We start from the raw sequence: 13,818 nt of genomic DNA, 5'->3' as shown, positions 1-13,818 counted from the left end.
GGGCTGGCAGTGTCTCTGGTTGATCAAGTCAGGCAGGCCCAGGGCCTGATGAGAAAACACAGGGGTAAGGAAAACATTCTCTGCCCTTTCACTTAAGATATCCGCAGTGGCTCCTCAGCTGTGGGGGGGATGGGGCGGGAGGGGGCGGTGGCAGTAAGCGTGACCAGTAGGTTGTACTGGGCAACATAGATTTTCTTCATGTTTCCTAAACAGTCAATTTTTCTCTATGTAGAAGTTTTATCTGTCTGTATATATATATTATATATATATATATATAAACTTTATTTTTATTTCAAGTCATTTCTTCAAACTTTCAGATGCAGAGTTTGAGGGAAATCTTCAAAGATACAAAGGGTTAATGAATGGTTCATAGACTTGCAAAAAAACACTTTGGATGCAAGCTGATTTCTGTATAAATATGGGGCTGATCTTCAGATTGATTGCCTTTCACACCTGCTATTGTCACCTGGCAGGAAATCAAAGGCCACTGTTCATCTCATATTTACAATTACAGCACTTGGTGTAATTACACATTGTTTTTATACATCAGAGCAGGACAATAAAGATTATACAGTGTGAGGTCAATGTACAAGGTATTCCCTTAAACAAACGGACTGGCTTGGATTTTATAGATTACATTCTTAAAGCAAACCCCCAAATGACAATTTTACGTAGCGCGGAAGCAGCTCAGCCTGATGATTAACTGCCTGACATCCCACTCAACTACTCCAGCAAATAGATCCAAACTTTCAATGGTTCCAAGTAGAAGACAGTGGTGGCAAGTCTAACCAGCATCATTCTAACCTCAAACTGACTGCTTTCTGAGGTTTAACTCTGAACCTTCTAGCAACTCTTACACAAGACAGAATCATCAACCAGACTGTGGTTTTTCCTCCTTATTTTTTATGTGCAACTGCCTCTTGCCTATGACAACATCTTCTCCTGTTTTCCTATACTTGACTGGGAGGAGAGGCCTGGCCCTGGGCTCCGTCTTAGGGCTCCGACCCGCCCTGGGAGCCTCTTGTCAGTCACTGAGGTTGCAGCAAGCGGGGACTGTGACCCACTGTGTGTCCTCCGAGGACCATGAGTCCCTGCCAGCCATCGAGGGGGGGAGCCTCCCAAGTCCCTGCGAGGAAGGTGGCTGGGTGGGAGGTGCGGCCGCCATGTTGGCCAAGCTCTGGGGCGCCAGTCCCTGCTGCCATGGGCCGAGGGAGGGGACCTGGCCGTGGCCTCTGACAGACAAAGCAGCACCTTGTTTACTAGGGGCGGAAAATAGGAAGTCCGCTTCCCCCTCTCCCCAGAGCTCAGCTGGCAGGGAGGCTGTGAGGGTCCCTGGGAACCTCGGCAGCGTCAGTCACAAGACCTGGGTTTCCAGCCGTCGGACCTCCTTGACCACGAGATCGATGTTAATAATTGGGTTGAAATACAGGGCCCAGTAAAACAGACAGTTGCAAACAAACTGAGGGATGAGGGGCCAGAACATGGCCACAAACAGCCCCTGTGTCGACACTTTCCAGAAATGGCTCCACATCCTCTGAGGCACGGTCCTGCAAAAGGAAGAGAGGCGTGTGAGAGGCGAGACCGGGGCGCTCAGACCTGCCCGGGCCTTTCGCCGCCGCAGCGTCTGGCCACTGGAGCTGCAGAGACCCTGTTCCTGCCCGCGGGGCCCGAGACACAGCTTTCCTGACCATGTCACCTTCAGCTCCGGGGACGCAGCCCGGAGGAAGCTTCCTCAAGGAAATGTCACCGGGTCCCCTCAGGGGAGGCCTTCCCAGCACAGCCCCAACTCCACCCGCTTCTTGGCTGAGTCACACGTGTATGTGTTTAATATAACATACACAGATCCTAACTTGTTTGTTTATTTTTGGCGGTGCTGGGTCTTCGTTGCCGCGTGGGCTTTTCTCTAGTTGTGGCGAGCACGGGCTCCTCTCTGGTTGCAGTACACAGGCTTCTCACTGCAGGGGCTCCTCTTGTTGCATGGGCTTTGGGGCACACGGGCTTCTGGAGTTATAGTTCCTGGGGTTGAGATCACAGGCTCAATAGTTGTGGCCCACGGGCTTAGCTGCTCCTTGGCATGTGGGATCTTCCCAGATCAGGGAGGGTACCAGTGTGTCCTGCATTGGCGGGCAGATTCTTCACCACTGAGCCACCAGGGAAGCCCCTTTAATTGAATATTAACCCGATATTTTCTCTGCTAGGCTGTAGGCCTTCAGAGTATAAACTATCCTCTTAACCAACAGATCTGCGGTGTCCAGCAGAGCAGCAGGGGCAGAGGAGAGGTTCAATCAACTGAGCATGAATAACTGGGATCACGGAACTGAATAAATAATGGAGATTCCTGTCAGGTTCTCACTATTTACCTGATGGGCGAGGCCAAGAAGCCTTCGTGTCACGGGCTGTTTCAGGCTAAAAGGGTGCAGGCGTGCTGATACGTTGCTTCTGCCTGCCCAGCAGCCGTCCTGTCTCCTGGAAGCATCTTCTGAGTTTCCCTTTGGGGTGTCTCCCTCCTCTGTTCTCTTCCATGTGGCCTGTGTAGGGCTGAAACCAGCCCCTCGATGGGGGGGCGAGTGCATGCTGGTGTCTGGACAAGGCGAGCCCACAAATCCCTGCACTTGTGACGGGTTCAGGGGGCTTGTGACCCAGGCTGGGTCAATCAAACCAAAGGCCTGGGAGCCTGAGGCTTTCACAAGTGCTATGGGGAGAGAAGTGTCTCTTTCCTCCAGGGTTCCTAAGCTGTAGGTCTCTACCTGGAGGGATCAGGGGCCCCCGAATACAGGGGCCTTTGAGGTGAACAGAGGAGAGCTGTGGGAGGGAGAGAGACATTTGGCCCTAAGGACAGTGTTCGGGTCTCTGGGTCCAGCCACACAGGAAGCCATCCCTCGGCATGTCCTTGGTAGGAAAGCAAACCTAGGTTGGTTTCTGTCCCTTGCAACCAAAAGTCCTGACTCAGCGATTGTCTAGTCCAACTTTCTCATTTTACACATTAATCCAGAGAAATGCCTACAGAATTCCTCCTCAGATCTCTTTATGTTCTACCACACTACTTTCTATAAAGCATCCTCTTCTTCTTACTTGTTTATTCCTCAGTTATTCAACTCCTTCATGTATACCCCACCCCCCAGGAATTATCTGGTATATTATATGTGGGGAAAAGGCACCTAGAGGCACACTTTAACAATGAGCACCATGAGAGCCTCCCCATCCAAGTCATTTTCTTGTTCGCTGCTTAAGCAGTGTTTCTAAACCAGATTGCCGGGTGTCTACTAGAGTCTGAAAAACACTCAAGAGGACTTCTCCTCCCCTTGGAATTTCTTCCCCAGTCTCTGTTGCTCCAACCATCTCCAACATAAAAACACACTTACTTCAGCTCACTTCTTGACCAGATCCTCCAAAAGGAGAATAATTCCAGAACTGAGAGTAGCATGGCATTGACGATGAGAAACCGTGACGTCCAGTAATGGACCTCCAGCCAGTCCCAAGCAAACTCAGCAATCAGCTGGTACGGAAGGAAGGAGTACTTGATGAGGAATTCTCGCCACTGCTTCCATGTGGGCTCTCTAAGATCCTTTAGGAGTAAAACACGAGTAAATGAAGGTACATAAAAATAGACACAAAAAATTATGAGGACTGACCTTTACACAAGATACTGTGGTCAGCCCAGAGAATTTTACATTTATTCACACACACACACACACACACACAGACATACACATCCAACAATCTCAAGTGAGATCTCCTCCATCTATCAACTCACCTTGTAATAACTCATCTTACACTAAATAAATGTCACCAAAGAGACTGAATCTCTTACATTGTTATATGATTGTGGAAGCTCAGAAGAAAAAATCTAAGCATGAGATATTAATCAGAAGGTTGAAATGGACAAAAGTTAACCAGTTTTAAAATGTCTTCATCACTGCAAGAGCAGCTCACACAATTTCCCAAATTCAACCTCTCACCTGTGGTGGAGTGATCACAGGTCATGGGAAAATTAAACGTGTACCTTTAAAAAGTAATTTGGGGAAAATGAAAAACTTTAATGACAAACTTAGCAGGTAATTCATAACAAGAGTTTTTAAACAACTCATAGGCATTTGGGGCTTTCTTGGTGGCTCAGACTGGTAAGGAATCTGCCTGGAATGTGGGAGACCTGGGTTTGATCCCTGGATCAGGAAGATTCCCTGGAGAAGGGAATGGCAACCCATTCCAGTACTCTTGCTTGGAGAATCCCATGGACAGAGGAGCCTGGCGGGCTGCAGTCCATGCGGTTGCAAACAGTTGGACACGACTGAGCAACTAACACTTTCACTTTCTTTCAGGCGGTGAGCAGACAGGGATAGACAGGGCTTGTTACAATGGCAAGGTCAGGGGTCGTCTGTGCTCCCAGTCCAGCAAGGGCCGAGAACAGCTGAAAACTTGGTAATTAGAGAAACACCATGCAAAGGGGCTAATTAGCAGGCTTAAAATGACATCAAGGCTAAAGTCAGTTAGACAGGCACTTGATCCAAGTGTTTTAAAAAAGGTCTTTGGAGATTTTGGAATTGTTTCAATATCATACACAATGATTCCTATATCCATATGACTTTTGATATAAACACATCAGAAGGATTGCCCCCAGAAGTACCAATGTAAAGGGCATTACCCTCCAGTGACACAGAATCACTGAGTCAATGTGATCAACTATTCTGAAGGAATACAAGAGAGCCGGGGTGGGTAACCAGCCCTGTCAAAGGCCTGGTGGTCAGCTAACAGTAGGATTTCCATCTGTGAGCAGGATGACGGCATCCTATTCTGAGGCCCACAGGACATATACTAACCCGATTTAGAAGATCCCATTAAGAAAACCATTACCAAAAAAGAAAAAGAAAACCATTACCAAGCTGGAGGGCCCATAAATCTAACCCTCAGGCAATCTGGAACTATACTATCTTATTTTATAAAAGAAGCAATGCTGGGTTTTTTTTTCTTTCCTCTAAATATTTCAAGTCTAAAGGGTAACCCCTCTTGCTATGCAATGCAGGAAACAACACAGGCTTCTGGGAGTGGGGAAGTTCCTGCTGTATTTTCTTTGTAAGGGCTCTCCTTGTAAGATTCCAGTGGAGACTTGTGCTATTTGCTCTTCCCTGCTAGGCTACAGCCACATATCCACAACCATTCCACGATGGGCAGTGGTGGCGTGACGCCCCTCAAAGCCCTCTGCAGACCCACCAGGAGCTTGGATATGATGTCCTCCCCAGAGCCGTCTTCTTGCAGAGGACAGATGGTGTGAATGAAGGGCAGGAAGGTGTCAGTGTAGTCAAACAGGTAGAGGTACAGCAGACCGAGGCGCGGGGAGCTCTTGAGGGCATACAGCAGGAACAGGGACCTGCCGGGGTTCACGGCCTGCAGAGCACAAATGTTCATTACAACCATGGCTGCATTCGCCCAGCTCACGCTCCTTCTGCGGTCTCATGCCCTCTGCCATGTGGTTTGCCCTAACAATGAATGAATGAATGAGAAGAGGCGGCCAAGAAATTCATCTGACGGACTACATTACACAAAGATCCAGCCTCTCTCCACGGCTGGGGAGAGGCAGGGGGATGAGAAGCAAGGTCCTAGGCACAGTTAGAAGAACATAACCTTTCAGGAAAGTAAATGAGTGAGTGGGTGGGCATGCTCAGTCCTGTCTGATTCTTTGCAACCCCATGGACTGTAGTCCACCAGGCTTCTCCGTTCATGGGATTATCCCAGTGAGAATACTGGAGTGGGCTGCCATTTCCTCCTCCAGGGTACCTTTCTGACCCAGGGATTGAACCTGTGTCTTCTGCATTGGCAGGTGGATTCTTTACCACTGAGCCACCTGGGAAACACCAATTTGTGGGCATCACTTAATAAAAATAATCTGAAATACAGAAGGTCTCACACATAAAATATTTTCTGTGACCTTAGTCCTGAAGTTATAGTAGATATTTAGTCCAAAATTCATATAGCCATTGAGGAATGCAAAGGAGGAGCTTTGGATAATGCTCACGTTAAAACATTAGGTGAAAAAAGTCAGCATTGTTGAAAGCAGGGCCTGACTGGTTCATAGCTGAGATCTTCTTCTAAAAGATCACCTGGCTCACAAGAGACGTCCATACATATTTGTGTGTGTGTGTGTGTGTGTGTGTGTGTGTGTGTGTGTGCATGTGTGCGTGCACGTGCTCAGTCGCTCAGTCTTGTCCTACTTTTTTGCAATCCCATGGACTGTAGCCTGCCAAGCTCGTCTGTCCCTGGGATTTCCCAGACAAGAATACTGGAGTGGGTTGCTATTTCCTTCTCCAGGGGAATCTTTCCAACCCAGGGATCAAACCTGTGTCTTCTGCATTGCAGATGGATTCTCTACCACTGAGCCACCTGGGGAGCCCTATAAACTGTACTTAGAATAATCAAAATGCTTGTTGAGAGGAAACCTTCCATTTAAAGATGTGTTTCAGCCAACAAGTAAAAAAGAAACGAGGGAGTTATGATATCACCATTTGGCAACCCTTAATGAACTCAGAGGTTTAAACAATCAATGATCGTGGGACGTTATGAGCCTCCTGATGGAATAAAATACCACACCTATGAAGCAGTCTTGCCAACCCACCAATCTAAACCAAAGTTAGCCTCTAGACTACTAGATTATAAGATATGCAGGGGACAAAAGGACCTGTTAGGTGACACCAGAGAGACAAGTGCCAAAATTCAAGATGTCAGAAACCACAGGAGAAAGTGATCTGGTTTCTACAACAAGTAAGTGCAGGGCAATGGAAAGAGGGAGGCAGAATCTACAGACCAAAAGAGATATAAAAGAGGTGTGTGTGCGTGCGCGTGCGCTCAGTCATGTTTGACTCTTTGCAACCCCATGGACTATAGCCCGCCAGGCTCCTGTGTCCATGGAACTTTCCAGGCAAGAACACTGGAGTGGGTTGGCCATTTCCTTCTCCAGGGGATCTTCCCACCCAGGGATCGAACTCATGTCTCTCGCGTTTTTGACATGACAACCAACAAACAACCCTATATGCAGTTCAATACCAGAAAACCAAACAACCCAATCAAAAAGTTGGAAGAAGACCTAAACAGACATTTCTCCAAAGAAGACATACAGATGGCTAATATACAGATGAAAAAGTGCTCAGCATTGCTCATTATTAGAGAAAAGCAAATTAAAACTATCACCTCACACATCAGAATGGCCATCATCAGAAAATCTACAAACAATAAATGGTAGATAGGGTGTGGGGAAAAGGAAACCCTCTTGCACTTTGGTGGGAGTGTAAATTGATACACCCACTGGGGAAGACAGTATGGACAGTCCTTATAAACTAGGACTAAAACTACTATACGACCCAACAATCCCACTACTGAGCATACACCCTGAGGAAACCACAACTGAAAGAGACACATGTACCCCAGTGTTCACTGCGGCACTATTGACGATAGCCAGGACACGGCAGCGACCTAAATGTCTACTGCCAGATGAATGGAATAAGAAGTTGTGGTACGTGTGTACAATATTACTCAGCCGTCATGCAACAGTAAATAAAAAAAAATACAGACACCCAGAGCCTATTATATACAGTGAAGTAAGTCAGAAAGAGAGAAACAAGTATCATACATTAACGCACATACATTGAATCTAAAAAGATGGTACTGATGAGCCTATTTGTAGGGCAGCAACAGGGATGCCGACACAGAGGAGAGACTTGAGGAAACAGCGGGGGAAGGAGAGGGAGGGACAAATTGGAAGAGTAATGCTGAAACATACACATTACCATGGGTAAAACAGATACCCAGTGGGAATTGGCTGTGTGATGCAGGGAGCTCAAACTGGGGGCTCTGTGATAACCTACAGGGAGGGCTGGGGTGGGAGAGGGGAGGGAGATTCAAGAGGGAGGAGGCATTTGTACACCTATAGCTGATTCATGTTGATGTATGGGGGAAACTAACACAATATTGTAAAGCAATTATCCTCCAATTAAAAATAAATAAAAAATCCAGAAGACCTGAACAGACATTTTTCCAAAAGAGACATAGAGATGGCCAACACGTGAAAAGGCACATCAACATCGCTAATTATCAGAGAAACAGAGATCAAAATCACAATGAGATATCACAACCTGTCAGAAAAACCATCATCAAAAAGACCACCAATAACAAATGTTGGGGAGGGTGTGGAGACAAGGGAACCCTTGTACATTGTTGGTGGGAATTTAATATTGCTGCAACCACTGTGGAAAGCAGTATGGAGGTTCCTCAAAAATCTAAAAATAGTCCTTCATTATGATCCAGCAATTGCACTCTTTGGAATATATCTGAAGAAAAAAAACACATTAATTCAGAAAGAAACAGACACCCAGTGCTCATAATAGCATTATTTATGGTTGCTAACCTACAGGAACAGCCTAAGGATCCATCAACAGATGAATGGGTCAAGATGACGATAATGATATAATATACGTGGAATGGAATACTACTCTTCTGTAAGAATGAAATTTTCCCATTTGCAACAACTTGGATGGACCTGGGGATATTATGCTTAGTGAAATGAGTCAGATGCAGGAAACAAATACATATATTTTGACTTAAATGTGGAATCTAAAAAATAAAAGAAACAAATGACTATAAGAAAACAGAAACCAACTCACAGGTTTAGAGAAACAACTAGTGGTTACCAATGGGGACAAGGAAGCGGGGAGGGGCAAGATAGGGGTAGGAGATTAAGAGGTACAAAGTACTACATATAAAATACGTCGGCCCAAGAACATATTGTATAGCACAGGCAATATAGCTGATATTTTAATAACTTTAAATGGGATATAATATACCAAAATACTGAATCACTATGTTGTATACCTAAAACTAACATAATATTGTAAATCACTTTTCCTCAATTAAAAAAAAAAGATATAACCATCAAATGTGGACCCTATTTGGACCCTGGCTAGAACAAGTCAACTGGGAAAAAAAAATGTGGGATATTTGTATACTGTTAGATTGTTTGATAGCAACAGAGAATTATTCATTCTGGGGTGTACACTGTGATATTTTAGTTTTGTTTTTTAAAGTCGTTACTTTTTAGAGACTCAATTAAATATTTACTTCTGAAATATAATTATCTCATATTTCCAAGATAATCAGGAGTAGTAGGAATAGGTATTACTGTGAAATAAACATAGCCACAAGTTACTGTCTTATGGGTGGATGGTAGTTTCATACTATTATCTTGCTTTTGTGTGTATTTAAAATTTTCCAAAGTTAAAAAAAAGTCTAACTTTTGAAAAATATCTTTATCTTGTAACTTAGGTGAGACACAGAAATATGGAAGTAGTTCTTCACTTTAAAGCAGCTTTTCCCAACCTTTTTTGCATTATTACCTCTTAAGGAGCCTTTTAAAGACTTTTTCATAAACCTACCCCCACCCCATAAAATGTTAATAGCAAAGAAATACTGTGTATTTGTTTATGTACTGTGGTCTCTGGAGCCACAAGTCATTGCAATATTAATGCTTTTCACCCCTCCAGAACCAATGGCCTTGGGGGCAAAACCACTCCTTTGAGTGTGCGGTCTCCAAAAGAACACAGGTCCCAGAAACAGCCTGGTGGTGTGCAGCCACATCGTGGGAAGGACGAGAGAAGGGATGATGACCGGGTTAGTGTTTGTAGGTCTGGGGTCAGCTGGACCAAAATATCCCAACTCTGGACTCCTCTCCATCAGAGGAGGAGGATGAACCAACCTCCCAGGGAGGGGACCGTGATGGCAGGGCTACAGAGGGGAGCGAGCCGTCTCTCAAGTCTGCCCAGAGCAGCGGCACTCAGGAGTAGCTACTCGGACTCCAGCGTCAGGGGAGTCCTGACACACAGCCAGCAGTGTGTGCTAAGTCACTTCAGTCGCGTCTGACTCAGACCCCATGGACTGCAGCCCGCCAGGTTCCACTGTCCATGGGACTTCCTAGGCAAGAATACGGGAGGGGGTTGCCATGCCCTCCTCCAGGGGATCCTTCCAACCCAGGGATGGAACCTGTGTCCCCTACATCTCATGCATTGGCAGGCAGGTGCTTCTAGCACCACTGGGAAGCCTATACACACAACATCAAATGACCACCTTTGAGGAGATCTGAAGGAACAAGATTCTGCTTGCCTTTTATGCCAGGACCAGAATCCCAATCCCATTCACTCCAGCTAATATTAAGTCTACTTTGACAAGACTCTAAATAGAGGGTCATAGGACCCAGAAAGGTTCTGTCAGATATTAAAGTCTACCACAGGACTAATATTGGCTACAAAAAGTCCAGAGTTTGACTGCATTAACAAAACTAATAATTTATGACAAAAGAGAAGTAGGGATTTAAAAAAAAATTGACAAACAACAGTAAAAGAATAAAAAAAAAATAGTAAAACAATAAATCTTCTATCTTAGGACCCCTATTCCCATTCTTCAAAAAATTTGAAACTGTGTTTTTCAGTTTTAAAGTCATACAGGCACACACTGCTATATTCAAAATGGATAACCAGCAAGGACCTACTGTATGGCACATGGAACTCTGCTCAATGCTATGTGCCAGCCTAGATGGCAGGGGGGTTTGGTGGAGGATGGATACATGTGTTGTGTATGGCTGAGTCCCTTTGCTATTCACCTGAGACTACCAGCAACATTGTTCATGGGCTATGCCCCAATACAAAATAAAAAGTTCAAAGTTTGAAAAAAAAAAAAGTAATATATGCACATAATAAACACAATCTTCTTTTTCAAATGGCACAGAATTGAATTGAATGACAAAATACAATTCAGCCTTTCGTCCATCTTGCAATCCCTAGATAGAAACATTGGTAGCAGTCTGTGTATCCTTCAAGAGATTTTCTATGATCCACACAAACATGTAGGTTTTCTAACGCGCTTTTTGTTTTTGGTTAACAATACCACTTGGGCATCCTTTCTGGTAAGCGCACCCCACGTCACCTCCTCCTTCGTAATGGCTACAAGTGTGGCTGAGCTGTATTTACTCAACTTGTTCCTAACAATGGGCACTGAGGTGGTTTTCCACATGCCACTGCCAATGATACTGGGGTCAACATCGTGTTTAATGGTTTAAACGTGACTCAAACGTACAGTTCTTGTTGATTCTCTGAGGTCACTGGCTGGGAAGGAAAAGGGACCAGGAGGCCCAGGGACGTGCTGGCATTCCCAGTGTGTCTTGCAGGAGCCACAGGTCCCTGCAACACATACCACATTTCACCCCTCAAGAACCAATGGCGAGGAGCCCAGGAGTCAGGCTCCCGGGTCCTTCCTTCATCAGAGCACTATGCTGCCTGTGCGCTCAATGCAAAGAAGTGAAATGAAGATCACACAGTAAGTGCTGCTTAAATGTGAATAGTTAGTGACAAGCTGCTCTCTGAAGAGATAGTGCCAATTTAGGATTGGCAAACATGAGTGCCTCTTTGCTCGTGTTATTATGAAATGTTCTCATCCTTGACAATGTCAGAATTGAGAACAACACAGGGGGTTGTCTCAATTTGTACTAGAATTATCAGTGAGCATTACCCCCACCCCCCATCGACTTAATTGGTTATTTGTATTTAGTTTTCTCCATGATGTCTTTTTTAGGGTACAGGTCTGTGTATTTCAGATATTCTATGACTAATAAAAAACAGAGCATTCATCTTATAGTACGGTACTCACTACATTCTCCCCATAAAAGAGAACCAGGTACACAGCGCAGAAGAATTTATCAGAATGGAGTAAAGCTGATGACGTGCATTACTTGCGACCCGGTAATCCCACTGCCCAGTGTAAAGCACTGAGAAGACTGGCCATCAATGGGAGAGTGGACGGATGGTCACGCTGGTGAACGGGGGCCAGAGAGAAAAGCTACTTGCAGAAGGATCCGCTCACTTCATGCCTCTTAGGTTAAGGTTCAAAATCTAGAACGTTGTTCCTAGTGCTGTGGAGACACACCCGTAACACAAGTAGAACAGGCCCAGGAAGGACCCACAGCCTGACACAGGGCTTCAGTTGTGTCTGCCATGTCTGTGGGCAGTGGGCAGACAGACAACTGCTATCTTCTCAATACTTTTTTTTTTTTTTCCCACTGAAGAAATAAGAGTGTTCACCTTATATTCCCAGAGGTTCTGGGGGGGCTTCACGCCCAGGGCTTTCACTCGCTCCAGCTCCGTGAGGATGGCTCTTCGGTGACTGCTGCTTTCTATGGTATATGGTGCTTTAGAAAATTCTTCCTCTGTCAGAGTTAAAAGCAACCTGGGGGGCGGGGTAGAAGCAAACTTTCTAGTCAGAACGCCACCTTATCAACACAAATACACACTTTGGGCTTGAGGTAAGGCACCTAACATATGAAGTAATATGACTAACAGCAAACAAGTGAAAGCTTACTATTTGCCAGGGACTCTCTGAAAACACTTTGCTATATCATCACTGACCCATCTACCAATTCTGCAAGGTAGGTGTTATCATGTCCATTTTGTGGGTGAGAAAACTGGCTTAGACAAATAAAATGACTCACCCAAGGCACACTCAGGAGGACCATTTTGTTCCCACCCTTGATCTTTCAGCTATGCACTCTGACCTTACTATTTTTCAAAGTGTGTGTGTGTGTGTGTGTGTGTGTGTGTGTGTGTGTGTGTGTGTGTGTGTGTAGAGAGAAAAAAAGCTAGAAGGAAATCCAATGAAATATCATGATAATAAGAGTAGCTGTTTGGGGGTAGTGATTAAATAAAGATAACAGCAGATACATTATCTGTCCCCTTTCATCAGAAAATATGAATTTACTACCAGTGATTCCTCATTAAAGTACCCCATAAAGGTTTATTCTCCTTCACTCAGCAATGCCAATTTTAGGAAGCTCTCCTCTGGAAGGAAGACAGTTATGCAAAGTACATTGTATTAACAAGGCAGAGAATCTTTCAACCATAATTCCAGGAGGGAGCGGGGTGAGGTGGGAGGTGGGGCACCAGGCAGGTTACCTGGGGACACTAGGAAGACAGCCGAGCAGTGAGGACCACATGTCTGATTCAAATGGGTTAGAGAGCAGTGGCTTGGTGGTCTAAGTACATCCCTGTGTGATCCCTCCAAGGAAGGGAGGGACCCAGTAAAGATGGACAGGGCTCAGGAAGGGGCAGGGAGCTTTGCTGATAGGCAGAAGCAGCCTGCCCCATTGCTCAGCGATGAGTGAGTTCCTCAAACTAATGGGTTCCTCCATTTGGACCAATGCAGTTTGGTACTGTCCAAAGCAGAAAAAAGAAGGAAACACCACAAATGTGTGTTCGTAGAGATCAATTAATAGACTCTAGCATATACACATACATATATACACACACACATATGTATATATATATACATATAAACACAGGTCTGCTTAGAACAATCATATTTTCCATTTAAATAAATAAATAACCCACAGTTCTATGTGTAGACCTGTATAAACATTGAAAAAAATCTGGACAGCTGTCCAGCAAGTGGTTTTTTCCTCAAGAGCAGGATGATGAAGTTATTTCATTTAGAAGTTCATTTAAGAACTAATGTCTTATAGTTCCACATTATTATTTTGAAATAAACACATTACCCTTATAATCGGCAAGCAACAAACAATTAAGATGTCAACCAATGACATAAAATGGTATGGCTGCTTTAGAAAAGTTTAATGGTTCCCTAAAAGGTAAACACAGAGTTACCTTATGACCCAGCAATTCCGCTCCAAGAGTATTGAGTATTGAAAATACAAGTCCAATAAAGTAATTAGCCTCCAACTAATAAAAATAAATGGAGGAAAAAAAAAAAGAAAAGAAAATACAAGTCCACACAAAA

At 44.7% G+C, this 13,818-nt stretch overlaps 1 protein-coding gene across 4 annotated transcripts in view; it reads right to left on the bottom strand.

Moving 5' to 3' along the window:
* Positions 1 to 267: 267 nt before the first annotated feature.
* BFAR (bifunctional apoptosis regulator) overlaps positions 268 to 13,818 on the bottom strand; it is a 29,149-nt gene continuing 15,598 nt past the window's right edge. For 3 of the 4 annotated variants that reach the window (XM_043914374.1, XM_043914373.1, XM_043914375.1), the window contains 4 exons: positions 12,111 to 12,255; positions 5,209 to 5,382; positions 3,363 to 3,565; positions 268 to 1,547 (listed from right to left, as the gene is read on the bottom strand). In XM_043914374.1, coding sequence (XP_043770309.1) covers positions 1,355 to 1,547; positions 3,363 to 3,565; positions 5,209 to 5,382; positions 12,111 to 12,255 — 715 coding nt within the window. In that variant the 3' untranslated portion in view covers positions 268 to 1,354. The remainder of the gene's footprint in view (positions 1,548 to 3,362; positions 3,566 to 5,208; positions 5,383 to 12,110; positions 12,256 to 13,818) is intronic. The other variant, XM_043914376.1, reaches the window with a different exon arrangement.

Source organism: Cervus elaphus, chromosome 10 (assembly GCF_910594005.1).
Source record: "Cervus elaphus chromosome 10, mCerEla1.1, whole genome shotgun sequence".
Taxonomy (NCBI): Eukaryota; Metazoa; Chordata; class Mammalia; order Artiodactyla; family Cervidae; genus Cervus; species Cervus elaphus.
This window is presented reverse-complemented; position numbering and strand designations above follow the sequence as displayed.